Source organism: Hemibagrus wyckioides, linkage group LG06 (assembly GCF_019097595.1).
Source record: "Hemibagrus wyckioides isolate EC202008001 linkage group LG06, SWU_Hwy_1.0, whole genome shotgun sequence".
In the NCBI taxonomy this organism is placed as follows: domain Eukaryota; kingdom Metazoa; phylum Chordata; class Actinopteri; order Siluriformes; family Bagridae; genus Hemibagrus; species Hemibagrus wyckioides.
This window is the reverse complement of record NC_080715.1, coordinates 27,285,125-27,306,854: the sequence shown is the minus strand read 5'-3', so window position 1 is coordinate 27,306,854 and position 21,730 is coordinate 27,285,125. Positions and strand designations below refer to the sequence as shown.

The 21,730-nt window shown below is 39.2% G+C and overlaps 2 protein-coding genes across 4 annotated transcripts in view; one reads left to right on the top strand and one right to left on the bottom strand.

Moving 5' to 3' along the window:
- Nucleotides 1-2,076, bottom strand: part of uggt2 (UDP-glucose glycoprotein glucosyltransferase 2) — a 47,132-nt gene extending 45,056 nt beyond the window's left edge. For all 3 annotated transcript variants that reach the window (XM_058392523.1, XM_058392525.1, XM_058392524.1), the window contains exons 1-3: nucleotides 1,941-2,076; nucleotides 363-493; nucleotides 138-220 (exon numbers count right to left, since the gene is read on the bottom strand). In XM_058392523.1, coding sequence (XP_058248506.1) covers nucleotides 138-220; nucleotides 363-493; nucleotides 1,941-1,964 — 238 coding nt within the window. In that variant the 5' untranslated portion in view covers nucleotides 1,965-2,076. The remainder of the gene's footprint in view (nucleotides 1-137; nucleotides 221-362; nucleotides 494-1,940) is intronic.
- Nucleotides 2,077-16,914: 14,838 nt separating this feature from the next.
- The window catches only part of hs6st3b (heparan sulfate 6-O-sulfotransferase 3b), a 54,036-nt gene continuing 49,220 nt past the window's right edge, over nucleotides 16,915-21,730 (top strand). Inside the window, exon 1 of the mRNA XM_058393185.1 lies at nucleotides 16,915-17,867. Within this exon, the coding sequence (XP_058249168.1) occupies nucleotides 17,347-17,867 (521 nt within the window). The 5' untranslated portion in view covers nucleotides 16,915-17,346. The remainder of the gene's footprint in view (nucleotides 17,868-21,730) is intronic.

The window sequence follows — 21,730 nt, the reverse complement described above, 5'->3', positions numbered from 1 at the left end:
GACGACAGCGAGCAAAATAACACACATCTCACATTTACGCTGAAATGCCAAGAATAGTAATTGTTCATGTTACCTTAACAAACATTCCAGAAAACAATAATCTCAAGATCATGGATGGATGAGATTTAAGTTTTTACCTCCATGTTTATACACCGTTAACTCCTTCACAGTATCAACAAACTGCCAAAACTTGTCATCTCCACCTTCACTGATGAACTCACTAAGGATTTGAGAAAATATATATAAAAGGATTGAGCAAAAAAACAAAAAAGCTAGCATGATCGATAAAACAGTCACAATTTTTAATGAATGAACCTGAGTCAGTGGTGTATGAGTGTGAAGAAACCACCAAACAGCTTTACCTCGTCTCCAGTAAAAGCGGAGTTATGGGCCACTTGGCCTTTAGACTGGCCGTGACTCCCTTCGATGCCGAGTGTGCATGCTGCAATTGCATCAGGACAAGCAGCAAGCTGAGGACCCTCATCATCTGATGCTACAAAGTTCAAAGAAACATAATTTGGATGTATTACAACTGCAATAATTATTAGAAAAGAAAAGATCAAGCTATATATATTAATAAGACAAGATACTCAAAAAATGTGCCATGCAAATCTTGTAGATGTTTTTGACAATTAACTACCAGGTATATGACATTCATTTATTCCACAAGATGGCGAGAAAAGTGTCAACTTCAACATAACATGTTACATCATGTTAAAACTAGAATAAATTTCCTGATATAACAGATCTAATTGCACTTTTTGGTCATACAGTACACACATATAGAAGGGAAATGAACAAATGATCAATTATAATCACACTATCTGATGTCACCCAGACGAGGATGCGTCCCTTTTAGACTCTCATATTGGCAAAAGTTTTGGGACACCCCTCCAAATCATTGAATTCAGGTGTTGTTTTTCAGGGGTTGGGCTTGACCCCTTAGTTCCAGTGAAAGGAACACTTAATGCCAACTCTATACTAAATTCATGTGCATGTAAAGGCAGACGTCCCAGTTTTGGCCTAGTCTCCACTCTAATTCATCCTATTTTCTGTACATCTTGTCCTATACATGATGATGCGGAGACTAAAGTCTATCCTGGGGACTCAAGCTGCAAGACAGGGGACACCCTGGCTGGGATGCGAGTCCATCACATGGCACAATCGCACACATGAACACAGAGATGCCAACCAAACTATAGCACAAGCCTATGGACAGGGCGAGAAGGAAAAGATCATTACTGAAAAATTTATAGATTTCGAGAAGGCTGCTTGGTGACGGCATCTAATGTTAAAAATAAAATTTGTTGGAACTCTTAACTCATCATTATCAAAGCGGTTATATTTACAACTTATAGCTCTCAGTCTATTTGAGTTGATAATAAATAAATATATTATTATTGTCCAGATTTGAATAATAAGCTTAACTGATTATGAACGTGAAATGTGTCTGGGGTTAATGGTGTTTATTTTTCATTTTTATATCACTTGAGGGAAATGAGTGGAATTTCACAGGAGTGAAATCTCCTGCACTAAACACAACACTGTGCCACGTAGCTACAATACAACTTACACACAGTGCAATTAACTCAACTACTGGGAGCTGATGCTGTGATGCTGATTCAATTCTCTTTATTTTCAGTTCTCAGACAAAAAAGGCTCTTTTATTGAGAAAAGAAATGAATATTTCCCGCTGGTATTTTCAATATGAAGGTGGAGGTATGAAGGTGTGGAAGAAAAGGATGGCTGTATTTTCATTGATAGGTCTATACAGCTCTGATTTACGAAGCAGTATAGAAATGCCAGATTGTTTATTCACACATGAGCCGTGTTACAATCTCGGTTATAACCTTATATCATGAAACAGAAAGGGGAAGATTGCTGAATTTAGTTTTTTAATCTAATAAGGATGATGAATAAGAACTGAGCCGCTATCTTACCCTGGTTTTACTGGAGGCCGCCATTCAGGGGTCCTGCGACTTTAAGAGTTAGTCGGCGGACGGTTACAACTGCCTTGGAAAGAAATTCGGGCGATAAACAAAACACAAATAGGCAATTTTTAGAGAATTCCACTTTGATTTCCACTTTTTTATTCTAATATTTTTTACATTCGTGGAAAATGATTATCATAAAACTCGGCGCGCAGGCATCTTTAAGGGCGACTAAACCGTTAAATCCAACGCTTGAAGATGCTAACGGCTGAATTCCAAATCACTCAATATGGAATATATAGTGCACTAGCAAGTGTGTATGAACACTTATGTGGCAAAGTAACAGGGGCACTTATATAGGGGAGATAAAGCCATTTGGAATTCAGCCACTCGGTCCAAACATAGCGAAGACATAGTCTGTGGAATTGTGTCTTATTTTATAGTCAAGCATTGACATTTATGGAAGCAACATTGACTATAGAAAAATATTTAATTTCTATCTCCAGTATTAAATATTTTGTCACCTACTGCTATTAAAAAAATAAAATAAATAAAAGCATTTGGGCAGATACAGTTATACACCCATCAGCCATAACATAATAATAATAATAATAATAATAATAATAATAATTATTATTATTATTATTATTATTATTATTATTATTATTATTATTAAATAAGATTAATATCTTATTACAGTGGCACATGTCAAGGTATAGGATACATTAATTATTCAGCAAATAAGCAGCTCTTAAAGGTAATATAGGTGAACGACTTTGACAAGGGACAAATTGTGATGTCAGAGATGTCTCCAAAACAGCATTTCTTGTGGGGTCTCCACTTTTTGGACTGTAAGTCCAAAGGGACCCAAGGCTCACTAATGATTGTAGCATTCTAGCCCTTCTAGTCCAATCCTGTATGACCAGTCAGAGCATCCATTCTGCCCCATGCTCACCTGCGAAAGCACCTACATTGTGCACGTGAGCAAAAGTACTGGACCATGAAGCAACAGAAGAAGGTGACCTGGTCTGATGAATGATTTTTTTCTTTTATGCCAGCAGTATGCACTATACAAGTTGAAGGCCAGTGTGATGCTCTGAGCAATGTTCTGCTTGAAAACCTTGGGTCCAGGATTTCAGGTGGATTTTACTGACAGGTACTACCTACCTAAACATTTTTTCATGCCAGGTACGCTGCTTTATTGCACTGCACTGCTTCTGTAATGGCCTCTTTCAGCAGAAAGAAGTGTTTGAGGGGCACCTTCAGAGGCCTCCTGATTAATAATAGCTGTTTTGGCATCACAAGGGGAACCTACACAATATTAGGTGTATGGTTTTAATGCTATGGCTGATTTATGTGTAAAATATATTATCTACTTGTCATTATTTAAATCAAGCTCTAATTACATATTTTGTACCATTATATGATTCCTCACAGTCATGGACCTACTTCCTGAGGAACAACCACTGTAATGAAAATGTTCACACTAAGCATTTCTGTGGTGTAGTGAAGCTCTCACATCGAATATCAGAGGTTTTGATCATTTCAGTCTGTTCTCTGGGCTTCAGACTTTCCACTACACGGAGCAGGATGTGAGGTTTGAAAAGTATACTTTTTTTTTTTACTTTTTAAAGATATCTGTACTTTGGTGTTTTTCTTCCTCCTAAAACCTTTTTACTAAGACTTTTTCATACTTATTGTAATGTAAAAAAAAAAATGTAGAAAATTTTTAAACCATATTCAAACATCATTATATCTTTTTAATCACATATTTGTAAATTCATGAGATGAATTGTTAGCATTAGATAGCTTTGATGAATTCCTACCACATTTAAACTTATAACAGAAGAAATGGGACCTGCTACATACACTATGTTGCCAAAGGTTTTGGGACACCCCTCCAAATAATTGAATTCAGGTGTTGTTTTTCAGGGGTTGGGCTTAATGCTTCAGCATACCAAGACATTTTGGACAATTTCATGCTCCCAAATTTATGGGAACAGTTTGGGGATGGCCCCTTCCTGTTCCAACATGACTGCACACCAGTGTACAAAGCAAGGTCATGGATGTGCGAGTTTGGTCTGGAGGAATTTGACTGGCCTGCACAGAGTCCTGACCTCAACCTGATACAACAACTTTGTGATGAATTAGAGTGGACACTGTGAGCCAGGCATTCTTGTCCAACATCAGTGCCTGACTTCACAAATGCGCTTCTAGAGGAATGGTCAAAAAATCCCATAAACACACTCCTAAACATTGTGGAAAGCCTTCCCAGAAGATTTAAAGCTGTTATAGCTGCAAAGGGCGGGCCAACTCCATATTAAACCACATGGATTAAGAATGGGATGTCATTAAAGTTCATCAGAAGATGTCCTAAAACTTTTGGCAATGTAACTACTATCACTGCAATTATCTGTTGCTATTAGCATTCAGTTACATTTTATCACCACTGTTAGCAACCTAGGTAACTTTTGAGAAATTCGAAATAAAGCTCTTAACCTTTGCTAATTTTTTCTACATGTAATTTGGTCATTTAAGATTTAATTTAATTTAATAATTAATTAAATTAAATTAATTTAATTTTAATTTAATTTACTTGTTTTTTTTTTCTATTTTACTCGAACCTATGCAGAATTTAAAGCTGTAGTTCAGCTTTTACCAGAGTATTTACTCAAATAAGTAATTGTACTTGAGTGAGAGGCTTGACTACATGATTAAAATTCTAGAGTGGCATCTTCATATCAATAAAGTCTAACTCACTGACACCTACATGTGTTTGTTAATATAAATCTGATGTATATTTTATTTGCTTATTATATTAACAGTCTTTTTAAACTGTTCATGAATAAGCAATCACTGTAAGGGTTTCTCATTTTTAAAAAAAGCTTCTTTGGCTTTAGTAAATGGCACACATCTATAGAAAATTGAAGAAAGGAGGCGTCTCAGCCCATACTGATTAAAAATATCTGAGATACCTGACCAGAAATTCATTAAGTGAAATAAATGTGAGTTATGAGGTGTCTAAACTCTTCAGTTTAAACGGTCTTCCTGAGTTAAAAGCTCACAGTAGGAGGTGAATGTCGGAGATAAATTTACTCCTTCTTCAGTACATTATGCGGCGCAGCACACACAGCAGTGATCTTGCATGCTCATTCAGGCAAATACCCTCAAAAGAGTAAAGAAATCTGGACTTTAGGATTCCAAATGTCAACTCAATGCGTGCTCTGCTTCTAGTGAAATCTAATCGGGACTCCAGTCAGGGTCTTGTCTAATCAAAAAGGTCATGCAGCCATAAGCACTTTCCCCTGCAAGAACTCTGACCTGCATTCACCAACCTTCATACAAGATGAGAAGTCTTTGTAAATGCTTGTGAACATTTGAATGTGTGGCACAATGTGGATCGTCTTTCAGTTTGTATCTCATGGAAAACTAAAACTGTCCACGGACCTGTGGTCTTGAAAAATCATTTGGTCATGTGGATCATGTGAAAAGAAAGTTGAAGGAAGGCATAATTAATTATTACTTTTTAATATTCTAAAAACATGCTTATGATAGAGACTGCTGGTGGTAAAAACAGTCCCCACCAAAAATACTCAAACGGCAAGATGAATTACTTTTTTTGTTTGTTTTTATTTGAGATCAAAAGATGAGTATGAGAAGTGAGTGTTTAGAATTTTAGCTTTTATTTTCTGGCATTTATATATGCATATGTTAAGATAACACTTCAGAAGGCCAGATTGGCATTCACAAAGAAATACAGAGCCACAAAATTCTGGACTCAAGATAAACCTCTAACAAAGTAATGGAAAGTGGAGAAAGAAAGGATCTGGAGACGCATGAAGAATAGAAACTCTCATGAATTTACCTACCTCTCTTTACCTAAGTGTCCAAAACATATTTTAAGTCTGATTGACACCCAAAGTCCTCTGGTACCATGGACACTTAGGAGCAAACGTGTGTTGGAATAAAGTACGCTTTATTGATGTCTAATAACAATTTACTGCCTAGGTTCAAATCCCAGGAGCCATTTCTTTTAATTTTGCCCCTCCAAGTACTGCATCATTCCAAACATGACTCTCTTTGTTTTATGCATTTTGAACATAAGTACAGATATACAGTTTCATAGACAGCTTGGACAGTTCTCTGCCTCAACACTAGATGGCATTTAGGCAGGGTTTGTTTATGTTATATCCTGTGTCATATGCTTTTGTTTATGTTCTGTGTTCTCACGTGTGTTTGCGCCACCCTATTCTTACTCTGTTCCTGCCTCTGCACATCTGTTCCTTCTATGTCTCTAATTACCTCCAATAATTACTTATACCTGCTGTTTTCTATTTGTTTTTGCTGAGGTTTTGCCTCTTGTTACCTGGTCCCTGTTTCCCTGGTCGCTATTTCCCTGGTCTCTGTTTCCCTGGTCCCTGTTTTTCCTGGTCTCTGCTTCCCTGGTCCCTGGTTTCTATTTCCCTGGTCCCTGTTTCCCTGGTCCCTGGTTCCTGTTTCCCTGGTCCCTGGTTTCTATTCCCCTTGTCCCTGTTTCCCTGGTCTTGGTTTCCCTGGTCCCTGTTTCCCTGGTCTCTGGTTTCTGTTTTTCTGGTCCCTGTTTCTTTGGTCTTGGTTTTCCTGGTCTCTGTTCCCCTGGTCTATGTTTCCCTAGTCCCTGTTTCTCTGTTCCCTACTTCCCTGGTCCCTGTTTTTCTGGTCCTTGTTTCCCTGGTCTCTGTTTCCCTGGTCTCTGTTCCCCTGGTCTACGTTTCCCTAGTCCCTGTTTCCCTGTTCCCTACTTCCCTGGTCTCTGTTTCTTTGGTCTTGGTTTCCCTGGTCTCTGTGTTCCTGGTCTCTGTTCCCCTGGTCTATGTTTCCCTAGTCCCTGTTTCTCTGTTCCCTATTTCCCTGGTCCCTGTTTCTCTGGTCTCCATTTCCCTGGTCGCTATTTCCCTGGTCCCTGTTTCCCTGGTCCCTATTTCCCTGGTCTCTGTTTTCCTGTTCTCTATTTCCCTGCTCCCTGGTCCCTATTTCCCTGGTCTCTGTTTCCCTGGTCCCTATGTCCCTGGTCTCTGTTTCCCTGGTCCCTATTTCCCTGGTCCCTATTTCCCTGGTCTCTGTTTCCCTGGTCCCTATGTCCCTGGTTCCCTGGTCTCTGTTTCCCTGGTCCCTGTTTCCCTGGTCTCTGTATCCCTGGTCCCTATGTCCCTGGTTCCTGTTTCCCTGGTCTCTATTTCCCTGGTCTCTGTTTCATTGGTCTCTGTTTCACTGGTCCCTGGTCACTATTTCCATGGTCTCTGTTTCGCTATTTACCCTGGGCTCTGTTTCCCAGTTTCCCTGGTCCCTGTTTCCCTGGTTCTTGTTTCCCTGGTCTCTGTTTCCCTGGTCCCTGCATCCCTGGATTTTGTGTGAACATTTTTGTTTCCTTGGTTTTACGCCTAATGTTTTCCTGTGTTTGTTGGTTTAGGTTTTTTTTTATTAATAAATCCCCAGTCTGTCTTCTTTCCCTGCATTTGGGCCTGGATTCTGTTCCCACAGAGGAACCTGAACTCACTGTCTTCACTGGTGTTGGTGGTGGTTTAAAAGAAGTATCCTGGGCTTGCAATTTTGTTTCCCGGTTCCCCTGGTCTCTGTTTCCCGGGTTCCTGTTTCCCTGGTCCCTGTTTCCCTGGTCTCGGTTTCCCTAGTCCCTATTTCCCTGGTCTCGGTTTCCCTAGTCCCTGTTTCCCTAGTCCCTGTTTCCCTGGTCCCTGTTTCCCTGGTCTTGCTTTCCCTCGTCTCTGTTCCCCTGGTCCATGTTTCCCTGGTCCCTGTTTCCCTGGTCTCTGTTTCCCTGGTCCCTGGTTTCTGTTTTTATGGTCCCTGTTTCCCTGGTCTTGGTTTCCCTGGTCCCTGTTTCCGTGGTCTCTGTTTTCCTGGTCTCTGTTTCCCTGGTCCCTGTTTCCCTGTTCCCTATTTCCCTGGTCCCTGGCCCCTGTTTCAATGGTCTCTGTTTCCCTGGTCCCTGTTTCCCTGGTCTTGCTTTCCCTGGTCTCTGTTTCCCTGGTCCATGTTTCCCTGGTCTCTGTTTCCCTGGTCCCTGGTTTCTGTTTTTATGGTCCCTGTTTCCCTGGTCTTGGTTTCCCTGGTCCCTGTTTCCGTGGTCTCTGTTTTCCTGGTCTCTGTTTCCCTGGTCCCTGTTTCCCTGTTCCCTATTTCCCTGGTCCCTGGCCCCTGTTTCTCTGGTCTCTGTTTCCCTAGTTGCTATTTCCCTTGCAATTTTCACAAATTCAAGTAGTTTTCTGGAAAAAAAAAAAAAATCCTCAAATTGCAAATCTTTCGACAAAACACATTTGTGATACCTGTTCAAGAATTTTAGTACTGGAAGTCATACTCTGTGTGGATGTAAAGCTCAATTTGTCTAGTCTATACCATTTCATCTCACTATAACACACCATCACATCACAACAACACACAAAAGGTGAAAACAGGCCAGAAATCAATTTGACAATTCATCAAGTAAAAACCAATTTCCACTAATGACCAAAACATGCTGCAGTGCCACAGCATTACTCAAATTTATTGGAAATTTCTAATATGAGGCATGAAACTGTGCTGCAGTATTTGTTTACAGACTAAGAAATACCACATAAAGAATCTACCTGGATCTACTATATGTTTATCAGTTAAAACATTTAAGACTAATTTTAATTTTCAGTTCTTTGCAATACAGTGAACATGCCAGAAGTTTTTTGCAACCATTTCTGCTAAGAACAGCGAAACATTTCATAGAAACCCTGCTTAATGGCATTCACTGATGCATGACCAGAGGGAAATCTAAGAATGAAGGCATGAATAGTGAGTACTGCCAGGACTATTTTTCTTACTGCTTGGCAAAATGTAGCTTGGCTGAAAGTCTCAGAATCACGCACAGAATACAAAAATCCTCAACTGGCGAGGAATTTCAACACACTGAGGAAATAAAAGGAACTAAATGGATGTCACAGGGGTGGTGCCCTCAAGGATACATATTTTAGTGTAGCTCTTATATCTTTAGGGTAACTAGAGTGTGTGGTGTACATTTAAAACACATTTAAGGTATATAATCGGCTACTATCGAGTGACTTCCGAAATATATTATAACATGTTTTAAAAATTATTCCAAGCATTCTTTTAGTCGAGCTATTTTAATGATAAACTTTTATGTTGTCAGGGACACACATATTTATATTTCAACACGATGATTGATTTGGCGAAAATGTATTATGTGAGGCTGAAATAAAACTAATCAAGCTGGAACAAGTGTGAGACAGTTGTAGGAAAAAACAGAAAGACACACACACACACACACACACAAACACACACTGATTGTGTTCTGCATCAATATTCGAGTGCTCCACAGAAACACCAGAAAAACAGTATGTTTACTCTTCAGGCCAAAAGAAACAAGCAGTGATTTTTTTACTTGAATGAAATGAATTTATAAAGTGTGCTCAACACAATCAGTGCAACATGTGCTTATTGATATCTGTTTTAACCAAAAAGAGAGCTGAAAAAATTTAATTGGTTTCATAAACTCATTATATGGAAATAACCAGTCAGTCTCCAGGCAGCAGTTTTATTATATATCTACAATCAGGTCAAACAAAATTGCAGTCTCTGGCATTTTGTGCTAGAACACAGTTGTTAGCTGAAGAAGGAAGTCACTGATACCTAGCTAGATATAAAAAACAGATTTCAAATTTGGGAAAATGATCTAATCAGCTAATCATCTGGCAGCAGGGCAAGACATAAAATCCTGCAGATACAAGCCAGCATCTTCAAGTAACCTTAACATTAACCATCAGAATGGGGTGAAATTTTTGATCTTAGTGATTTTGATTTTTGTGCCAAGCGGGCTGGTTTGAATATTTCTATAACTGCTGATCTTCTGGGATTTTCACACATAACAATCTCTAGAGGTTAATCTAGAAAATGGTGCAATAACACCATAGAGTAGCATTTAACCCAGATAACCACTCTGTGCAACTGTAAATGAGCAAAAACCATTTCAGAATGCAAAAGAAATCGAACTTTGAGGTGGACGAGCTGCAACAGCAGAAGACCACATCAGGTTCTATTTCTGTCAGCCAAGAGCAAAAAGCTGAGGCTGCAGTAAGCACAAGCTCACTAAAACGGGACACTGGAAGACAGTAGACATAGCTCGGTCTGATGAATCTGGATTTCTGCTGAGACACACAGATGGTAAGGTCAGAATTTGGTGCCAGCATCATGAATCTGTGAACCCATCCTGCCTCGTGTCAACATTCCAGACTGGTGGAGGTGGTGTAATGATGTGTGTGGAATGTTTTTTTGGTACACTCTGGGTCTGTTAGCACCAATCAATCACTGCTTAAATCCTACAGCATATTTGAGTATTGTTGCTGACCATCCACATTTCTTCATGACCAGAATTTACTCATCTTCCAATGACTACTTCCAGTATGATCATGCACCATGTCACAAAGCAAAAGACTGGTTTCATAAACATGACGATGAGTTTAGTGTTCTTCAGTGATCTTCCATCAATCCAGTAGAGGAGATTCACAGCATGAAAGTACACCTGAGAAATATACGGGAACGTTGTGATGCAATCATATCAACATGGACCGAAATGTTTTCAACATCTTGTGGAATCTGCACCATGAAGAAGTTAAGTAGCTTTTATTTGTCATATATACATTACCGCACAGTGAAATTCTTTCATCTTATATACCATCCTTGGAGGGTGGGGTCAGAGCATAAGGTCAGCAATGATGCAGCACCCCAAAAGCAAAGGGGGTTGAGAGCCTTACTCAAGGGCCCAATGGTGGCAGCTTGGCAGTGCTGGGGCTTGAACCCCAATTTTCCAATCTACAACCCAGAGCCTTAACCACTTGAAATACCACTGCCAAATTGAGGGAAAGTAGTTTTAAAAGCAAAGGCTTGTCCTGTATTAGTATAGTGTTCATAATAAAGTGCTTTGTGAGTGTATAAAACTGCTCGGAATTAGATTACTCAACTAACCAGTGCAGCTCCAAGCTAATCCGACTGGCACCGATATGTTTCATGCTCTAGACCATTTCAGTAATTGCCAGTTGGTTACACAGTTCTTCTGCTTTGAGGCGTTTTACAATCATCATATGGTGAAGCAGTGCATCCAGGTGGAACAAAGCGAAGAGCGCACTGTCCAATAAACCTTTCTGTGTTTTTTCCTCAGAGACGCCTGGCTTCCTGTGGGACTTAAAATATTGCCTGTTGCCCAATGAGCATTAATCTTTTCTCACATTATAACAAGCTTTTCTGAGTGTCTGTCTATCAGTGCTGTGTCAGGGGTTTCAAAGACGATTTTCACACAGGCTGAACATATTCCTTTTATACCACAGCAATTCCCAAACAATTAAATTGTATTGAAAAAAATTTATAAATAAAGGATGTGTTAAACCATTTATAATAACAACTAATGCTGTTGAACATCAACATGACAAGTTAGTGTGTCTGTGCAGTTCATGTTTTCATGCATGTTATAATAATTATAAACATATAATCACCTTATTAACCTCTGTTTTTAATCTCTTGAAGTTAATGAGCGAAGAAATTGCAGCATGTTACAGAGAAACCAGAAAAGTCTGAAAACTTTTCTATACATAACAAAGAATATCCTTAATAATTAGGACAATAAGATACAGATAAATTTAAATAACATGTACATCATCTGCTGTGTACAGTAGTTCTATGTGAATGAGTTGTTACTATGGAAACAATAAAGTATTAGAAAGAGTGCATTAATATGACTATTATAATAATTAAATGTTAACCATTTGACTAACCAGAATGGAATAATATATTTTTTTTATATACACTGCTCAAAAAAAATTAAAGGAACACTTTTTAATCAGAGTATAGCATCAAGTCAATTAAACTCCTGGGATATTGACCTGGTCAGTTAAGTAGCAGAGGGGATTGTTAATCAGTTCCAGTTGCTTTGGTGTTAATGAAATTAACAACAGGTGACTAGATTGGCAACAATGAGACAACCCTTAAAACAGGTGGAGGTCACTGACATTTTTTCTCTACTCATTTTTTTTTGTCTGTTTTTCAATAGTTTTGCATTTGGCTAGGGTCAGTATCAGTACTAGTAGAATAAGACAATACCTGGACCCTACAGAGGTTGGACAGGCAGTCCAACTCCTCCAGGATGGTACATCAATATGTGCAATTACCAGAAGGTATGCTGTGTCTCCCAGCACAGTCTCAAGAGCATGGAGGAGATTCCAGGAGACAGGCAGTTACTCTAGGAGAGCTGGACAGGGCTGTAGAAGGTCCTTAACCCATAAGAAGGACCAGTATCTGCTCCTTTTTGCAAGGAGTAATAGGATGAGAACTGCCACTGAATGGCCTCCATGCACTACTGACCTAGATCCAATAGAACACCTATGGTACATTATGTTTCAGTCCATCCGACACCACCTGAGGTTGCACCTCAGGCTGTCCAGGAGCTCAATGATGCCCTGGTCCAGATCTGGGAGGAATACCCCAGGACACCATCATCTCATTAGGAACAAGCCCCGATGTTGTCAGGCATGCATACAAGCACATGGGGGGCCATACAAACTACTGAGTACCATTTGAGTTGCTGCAGTGAAATTTCAGCAAAATCTATTCTGCATCATTTTTTCACTTTGATTTTCGGGGTGTCTTTCAGCCCTCTGTAGGGTGATAATTTTCATTTCCATCAAATGGTGTGTCATCCTTTCATTCCTAACAGGTCTATATCAGTATAGATATCCAGCATGATATTTTTCCCTATTGAGTTCTAATGTGTTTTCCAAGTGTTCCTTTAATTTTTTTGGAGCAGTATATATAATTTGCCATGCATTGTAACTCAGTGTAGCCTCAGCCATAGTTACATAACTCAATGTCATTGTTAATAAATGTGATGTCATAGTTGTGTTATGTGATGTCATGATTACTTCATGTGAGGTCATGGTTACATAACATGTTACTTAACTAGTTCACTTACTGATGCTAAAATTGCACATACTGGAAGCTGTCCTTTTTAAAGTTATTTTAAAATCTCAAAAATCTAGGCTATGTCCCAAGCCACATACTGTATTACAATATAGAAGACCTCAATTTAAGATTTCTCACAGGATTCGTAAGGTCATAGTGAGGTGTTGATGTTTGGATGTAAAAGCCTTCCTGCTTTCTGCTTCCTTCTTACTTACATAATGGTCAAAAAAAGTGGCCACAATCATAATGATGATCCATGCATTATTTCAAGAGCTCTTGGTTGCTGTTGTAGAAATGATAGGACATTATCAACAGTTACATTATTTACTGTCCAGTGTCACCCAAATGAGGATGAGTTTCCCTTCTGAGTCTGGTTCCTCTCAAGATTTCTTCTTTATATCATCTCAGGGAGTTTTTCCTCACCACCGTCACCTCAGGCTTGCTCATTAGTGATAAATGTTAGGAATAAATAGTGACTTAACTTTAAACTTTATAACTTTTTTCTGTTTCTATACTTCTGTAAAGCTGCTTTGAGACAAAAGCGCTATACATATAAATTGTATTGAATTGAACTGAATTATTTAGAAGATTATCTTTCCACTTTGGAAATTCAGATACAAATTTATCCAGTGAGCTCTTCTTTCTGTCGTGGAGCACTGAATGAGCGCACGTATGAAGAAGTAGAGGTGTGTTTCGTGAAGGTCTAGCCTTTATAGTTTTTTGAGCCTTGGCAAACAATGAGGCAGTTTTTTCTGCAGAATTGATTTGCAAAAATAATTTCACTCTCCTGTTTATTTTTGGCAAATGCTGCAAGAATACAGACAAGTTCAGGCAACTCAATATCAGAAAAATGTCCTTGGAAATGTTTAAATTCCTGACAAAAACCTTCAATCTTGGCAATTCTACCACAGTGGGATATTTGGAAGCTGAAGCATAACCTTGCTGCACATTGAAGTATCAGAGTTGAATTGTTTAGTGATTTCCCTGCATACTGAACCTGGTTATGAAATGGACCTTCTGTCTCTGAACAGGAAAATCACCAAACTGTGATTAGACATCCCTTCAGAATAGAGTTGTGCCCTTTAGTCTTGGTAATTAAATTTACCCACACCATTCACTTCACTCATCAATTATGCTCCATTATCACAGCGGCTCAACATGTTAGCAGAGTTTTGAGTGAGGGATTGCCAAATTTAAATGGCAATACAATCTGCTGGGCACACCAACCAGATTTTGCTGTTGCTCACCGTTACACACAAAGTGGACTACAGCTGGCAGATGTCTAACGCTTCCCTAGTGCCACCTCTCTTCAGACTCCTGTCTGTCTAGCTCAACTTTGTTATGCACTCAAGTGAAAAGGAACCTCTGGACTAATCAGCGCATATGCCACGCTGCTGATAAATTTCCAGATATAGAAAAAGTGATGCCGTAAATTTCATTAATTCTTTCGTTCATCTTCAGGATTGCTCTGGGTCTGGAACAGTGGATTAAGGTGGGAATACCTATAGTCCATTGCAGCACATCATTAACAGACACACACACTGACATTCTTTCACACATAGGAGCAATTTAGAATAGCTACTCCATGTTCCTGGAGTTGGCAGAAAACCAGAGAACCTGAAGGAAAGCCACAGGGAGACCATACAAAACTTTACTCAGACACGAACCAGAGCTCAGAATCGAAACTAGGTACATGGATCTGTGAAGTGACCACTGTACCACCAATCCACCAAAACCAATATATTAAAGTTGGTAAAGTTCATTTTAATACAGATGTCACAAATAAAATGCACACAAATGGATATCCTGGTTCAATCTTTACATTAACCAATTAACACCATAGCTTTCCTGTATTTTTTTTTTTTGTTAAAATATTATCACTTTATTCTTGTAATTTCAATTAAAACTTTTGACAACCGAGTATTATTCAGCTTAGCTAAAAGAAGCCACAGCTCAAGAATTAGTAGTATTATGTAATCACATAATTAGGTTTTGCATGGAATGTAAAGCATAATTATGTGCTTATAGCCAGGTCAAGAAAAGAAATATTAGGCCCCCTAAGAAATATTTCCCTGGGTGAATTCTGTTGTACAATAATATGTCCTCCATTCTCTGGTTATATAGGTTCAAATAAACACCATTTTTTTCATAGGGAGACTGAGGTTATAAGGATATTCTTCCTGTCCATTAACACATTTCATTCACAGTTTTTCCTGTAGCCATTGTATATTTGTAGCTTTAATGTCATCCTATGCTGTCCTTCTATTGATATCATTTAAGGCAGGTTTACAGTGTAAGATTTTCACCCTGAATTTTCTGTCACTGGCAAAATCACCCATCATAAAGCTAAATCTCAGTGGTAAGATCAGTGGAGTTAAAAACACATAATGTGACATGCTCACTGATGGTTTAGACTCAGACCCTAGTGTAAACAATTGGCAGATGGCATAGATGATGCAAAACTCAAGCTACAAATGTGAAAGATGCAATAAGTAAACTTAAGCAAAATATAGGGTTTAAAGGAAGAGCAGTTTCATGAATTGTACCAGTAAACAGGGACATAACAAAAAAGAAATAAATTACAGAATAAAAAACAGATTTCAGGGATGTAGCTACCTAAATAGGCTGCAAATATGCTCTGTTCAAGATTCAAAGAACTTTATTAATCCCAGGGGGAAATTGCTTAAAGGTCATGCGTTGGCCAGGAATCAAACCTGGGTAAACTGCTTGGAAGGCAGCGATGCTCACCACTATACCACTATATTCAAGAGCTTCAGATTGATTAAACATTTTAAATAAAAATAATAAATTAATTAATTAAATAAGAAATAATTTCATGTTTATGAAGTAAGACTAAATGTAGTCATTTCAGGTCCAGGATCTATATATAGTTTGACATGTAGAATCAGATTTTAATACAAATTGGGGTATGTGTTTTATCATTGGTTAATTAACTCTGCGTTCAATCCTCCTAGGAAGTTCAAGTGCGTTTAAGCATCTCTGATCGGAACAAGATGGAGGTGTAACTTCTTTTTGCATCCATTGACTCAATCCATGTTTTCATACTGACGCAACTCAGGAACTCAGAATTCAAAGAGTTTCCCTACTCATAATGATGACTTAGTGTTGCCATTTATACGCGTTCAACTCGTAAATACCATTTTTCAAACTTGACTTGAACACACCATGAGTAACATATTAGATATTCTGGTCTACTGACATATTTTCAAATTTTAACGGTTCAATTTATAACAGAATTTGTCTTGCTAGTTTGATATCCAGCCTGCTATTTTATCCTTAAACCCATGTTTGTTACTGATTTTAGGTAATACAGTATGTTCACCTCTTTAATAACCATAAACAAATAAACTTACCCCAATTGGTTTGTTTATAACGATAATGGAGGTTATTTTTGTTAGCTTATTAGCCCAGTTATTGTTGCGCATATACAGAAAGTCCCTCACAGACGAGGTTACCCAATTATGCAAAAACTAAATAAAAATGAGTGTATTTTCGTGTATAACATGTAATCTTTTTTGTTAGTTGCCATTAATTAATGTTAAGTCATGATGCTATTCATGAATTATACAAGTGTGTGCTACAAATGGCAGCAAAAACAAAGTATTTATAGATTTTTCTATGCTTATTAATATTATAATAATATTATTATGCTTAATAATAATAATAATAATAATAATAATAATAATAATAATAATAAAACAATGCAACTCAACAGTTGGTTCATTTTAAATGTAATATGTTAGAGAGAAAAACATACCCCGTGCACTGAGTTAAAAATAACCCAACATTTTGTGAGTGCCATATCAAACCTTAGTCGAGATTTATTAGATAAAATGCCTTCATTTTTTAAATCCGTAATCATAGTCGAACAGAAATAATGCGCAGGTAAAGTTAGTATTTATTTTTCGACATCCTTTAATATGTTACTGTTCCCTATATCATTAATCCAGCCCAATCTGGCAACCTTGGGAGCCTTGGCTGAGGCAGTGTTGGGCTCCTCGGCTGGAGGAGACGCTGAGCTCAGGACACGCATGATGCGCTCAGGATGCACGAGAGGCGGCGGGATGAGGTGAGCTGAGAAACATTGCAGTGTTTTCACCACAGGGAGCAATCTAATCGATCCCTCACACACTTTATTGAGCGCTCAGACGTTTATGTAAGCCGTTCAGAGGAATTACGCGTTGAGAGACGGATTTTTAACGCCTCCGTTCATGTGCTCGTTTTCAAACTTTATCGTTGAGGTTTGGATGGATACAGAAGACGGACACTTCGCCTGACTGTATCAACATGTAGCATGGGTCTTTTTTCCCCCCTCCCTATAAAGGCATGATGTCTTCAGGGAAGATCTGGTAAGACAGATAATGATTCATACTCGTCGCGCGAACAGTCCCCCCTCGTTATCATGAACGATAAACCCAATAAACTGTTGTTCATCCCGGTCTTGGCTGTCCTTTTCGTGATGATTGGCTATCAGTACATCTGTCCAGCGGGCAGCCAGTCGTGCCATTTGCGGAACGGCGGCGATCCGAGAGGGCGACACGCGGCGGTAACGGATGAGGCGCCGCACGTGGCGCGCGAGCTGGCGCAAGACGCAGCGTCCAAGTTCAACTTCAGCGAGCGCGAGCTGGCGCGCCGCGTCGACTTCGACATGAAGGGTGACGACGTGCTGGTGTTCCTGCACATCCAGAAGACCGGCGGCACCACATTCGGGCGGCACTTAGTGCGCAACATGCGCCTGGAGCGACCGTGCGACTGCCAGACGGGCCAGAAGAAGTGCGCGTGCCGGCGTCCGGGACGTGACGAGTCGTGGCTCTTTTCGCGCTTCTCCACGGGCTGGAGCTGCGGCCTGCACGCCGACTGGACCGAGCTCACTAACTGCGTGCCAGCTGTTATGGACAAGAAGCGCGCTCCGAAGCGGAAAAAGTAAGCCTGACGGACTCGGGTGCGAGCGCGCGTGCGTGCGTGCGTCGATCAGCCAGTGTGTGCGCGTGTGTCTGCGTGAGATAATGATGTCAAGTCGTGGTTGATAAAGTAAATACAGCGTAACTGCATTTTGCACCGAGTTCCTTGCTTTGCTAAATAGAATTGGTGTAAATGATAAGGAATGGGAACTCCTCACTCACAGGCTTCAATAGTTCTGGTCCAAAGCAGGTCTGAGAGGGAAGTAGTTATGCCAAGGAAAGTTAAGAAAGTCTAGAGATGAGTCATACCCAAATCGGGTCGGGTTGACAGTGGAAGATATAAATAGGCAGGGTATTTTTTTCCCTCTTCTCAGGCCAAAAATGTATAATTGGAATACAGCTATTTAGTCTGTTCCCCATTCTTTCAGCTTATGAAAGTGATGGATAATCTTGTGTAATGTCAAGACTATCATTTTCTCTTTCTGAAATTACAGTAAAACTGGGATGGTAATGTGGAGTTAAAGCCCTCCGGGGCACTAAACCACCAAATGCCAGTAGTTTTCTTTTAAAAAACATTTTATTCTCTTTCTTCAGATACTAGCCATAGGCAGCTAATTACTGATTGATACACCTTCATTAATTTCAGCACATTATTAATAATGTTGCTCCCTCACAGGTTGAGAAGTCCTTGTTTTCCTCCAGAGCTCAACTTAGTGTGTGTGTATTTTTTGTGCATGTTCCCCCTGTCCATATCCATGCAGGTTTCCTCTGGGTTCTCCAGTTTCATTCCACACCCCAAAACATGTCAGTAAGTGGTTTGGCTATGTGAAATTGCCTCTTGGTGGAGGTGTGTGTGTGTGTGTTTGTTTGTTGTGTGTGTGAATGTGTGATGGGAACTTCATGGGAACTTACACTCCTTCTTGGGTGTGTCCCTGCCACACTGCCACTGTTCCCGGGTTCAACTCTAGGTAGTTTTCTGTTCAGATGGACTCAGAGAGTTTACACATATCTTTAAAACTTTATTCATAAAATATTTATTTACTTTTAAAGTGGTATTTATTCACTATTGTTTCATATCATGTTCATGACCTAGGTGATTTTTATAGATTCCACTGTATTATGCATAATCTTACCCTACAGTATTGCCTTTAGTCATACTGCAAATGTCAGCGACTGTTACTCTGAAAATAATTCCCTAAATATTTAATGGATATTTTCATTTTTATATGCACTTCATTCCCGAGTAAATTTCCCACACCAGTAAGCTACCTTTCCCTGTTTCGATGATGGAGAGAACGTGCAGTAATGAACTTTAAATGAGGCATCATAAAGCCAAGCTGAGCTGTGGAGCACACTCGAGTATTCCCATCTATAATTTAGTGCCAGTCTGCATACATGAGCTATTAAAAGGATGTTTTTAGTTGTTTACTGTGTATAATGAGGGTTTAATGTGTATGGAATGTGCAGATTTTCACATTTATGAGTGTGTGAGGGAAAACCATCTGTTCTGTTTGAGTCCAAAAACATTCTTGTAACGAGATCTTTTCATGTACATTTCATTGATGACATTTGGTTATTCATGTTATTTTCTTCTATGAAAATGTTTTCAGTTGGTTTTCAGCTCTTTAGAAAGGAATTGTGGTTCATAAATGTATCACTCACTGCCTTAAGGGGAGCACTGGACTAAAACTAACACTTAAATCATCAGGTTATCCATTAGTGATTGCACAATTCATCAGTTTGACAGGCGAATTCATGGTGTAATTATCTGTACTTCTACAACTCAAGTGCACCTAATTTGCTGCTGACAAATTTGAATGGGAGCCATCAAACTAACTATATGAACATGGAAATTGTTCATAACTACTAAGAAGTGTATTTCCAGACTGAGGCTTTTTTCATTTAAAATCAAATGTAATTCGGTTTTAAACTGAGGATTTAGTCACTAGATAAAGCAGTAAAAGTGTCATTATGAACATAACAAGGTCAGAGGCAGCTATCTGAGAAATCTGATCAAGTTTAAAATATTAATATTTCCTTGTGTCTATACAAGAAGTACAAGCATAAATTATTTCTCATAATTGCCGAGTCCTGATTGCAGATGAGTTATTGAGGACAAATTAAAAAAAAAAAAAAAACTCTAGAAACTCTAAAAATCTTGAATTAAGATCAGGTGGTGACACGGTTTAGATTCTGTACATACACTGATCAGGCATAACATTATGACCACCTGCCTAATATTGTGTTGGCCCCCCTTTTGCTGCCAGAACAGCCCTGACCCATCATGCACTGTGTATTCTGACACTTTTCAGAACCAGCATTAACATCTTCAGCAATTTGAGCAACAGTAGCTCATCATATCACACAGGCCAGCCTTCACTCCCCACATGCATCAGTGAACCACCCATGACCCTGTCTTCAGTTCACCACTGTTCCTTTTTTGGACCACTTTTGATAGATACTGACCATTGCAGACCGGGAACACCCCACAAGAGCTGCAGTTTTGGAGATGCTCTGATCCAGTCGTCTAGCCATCACAATTTGGCCCTTGTTAAACTCGCTCAAATCCTTACGCTTGTCCATTTTTCCTGCTTCTAACACATCAATGTTGAGGACAAAATGTTCACTTGCTGCCTAATATATCTCACCCACTAACAGGTGCCATGATGAGGAGATCATCAGTCTTATTCACGTCACCTGTCACTGGTCATAATGTTATGCCTGATCGGTGTAAATAAACTAATCAAAAGTGTAAGTGTACCCATAAAACGCTTTTATTCATTGATCATATTACAGCCACTGAAAAGATCAGAGAAAACAGAGCTGGTGCTAAATAAATGATTAGATAAATAACGTATTGTGTGAATTGTATCCAGCATTTATGTTATTATTTTTATCATTACTTTTCTGTTTGTTGGTCCAAATATCCAGAGCGTCCTGCAGCTGGGTCGATTCATCCTTTTTGTACTGCAATTGAACCACATTAGAGATTATTTGCAGCTGGACTGAGGCCATCTTGCACAGATACTCTTACTTTTTCTTCCTACAAAACCCAGGCGAGAAGGCAACGTTCTCACCTGCTCAGATGCACCGCACTAGTTCTCCGTTCACACAAACACATTCCACACATGAGTGACAGAGACCAGATGTGGGCGTGTCCATGCCTTTATGCAAATATGGAGTGACTTGGGGCAGTGACTACCAAACGGGAGTGAAGACGGTAGAGTGCACATTATCCGTGGAAAAGAGCACACAATGCTTCTCCTCCATCTCATGTGATGTGATGCATATATATTATACTTGTGAATTTTACATACAAATGCTCTCCCTCCAGAATGTTTCATTTGAGCAGCAAGATTTGGAAGATTTGGAATGCTAGTTGCGCTATACACTGATAACCGTTATTACTATGGCAACCGGTAGTAGGAATGCCTACTGGCGACTTCATAGTACAACGACTGGAGACTTGCAGCGATAAAATCGCTGTATGTGTGAACGTAGCTTTAGGGGGAAAACTTACTTAATGCTGCTTATGTGAAGGCAACCATAGAAAAAAAGGATTGTCTGAATGGTTAAGATTTCCTAAGTAGGAGTTTTAGGAAACACAGCCATTGGCTACGAATTTTTTAAGGGTGCCATTCTAAAGAATGTTACATGAAACCCTTTCCCCCCCAGAAACTTCCAGTGTCTAGTTATCTGCTGTAGTCCAGTTATAGCCCCAAGAGTCAGTAGGCTCAGTTCTTTTATATCAATTAGTGTATGAAAAACATCTGATCCTATCACTGCATTCTGTCATATGGCATACACATCAAATTATGCACGACTGTGTGCCCTTTTAAACGCCTCTAAAATAAATTCAGCTATTTTCCAAGCTCAATTTTTTTG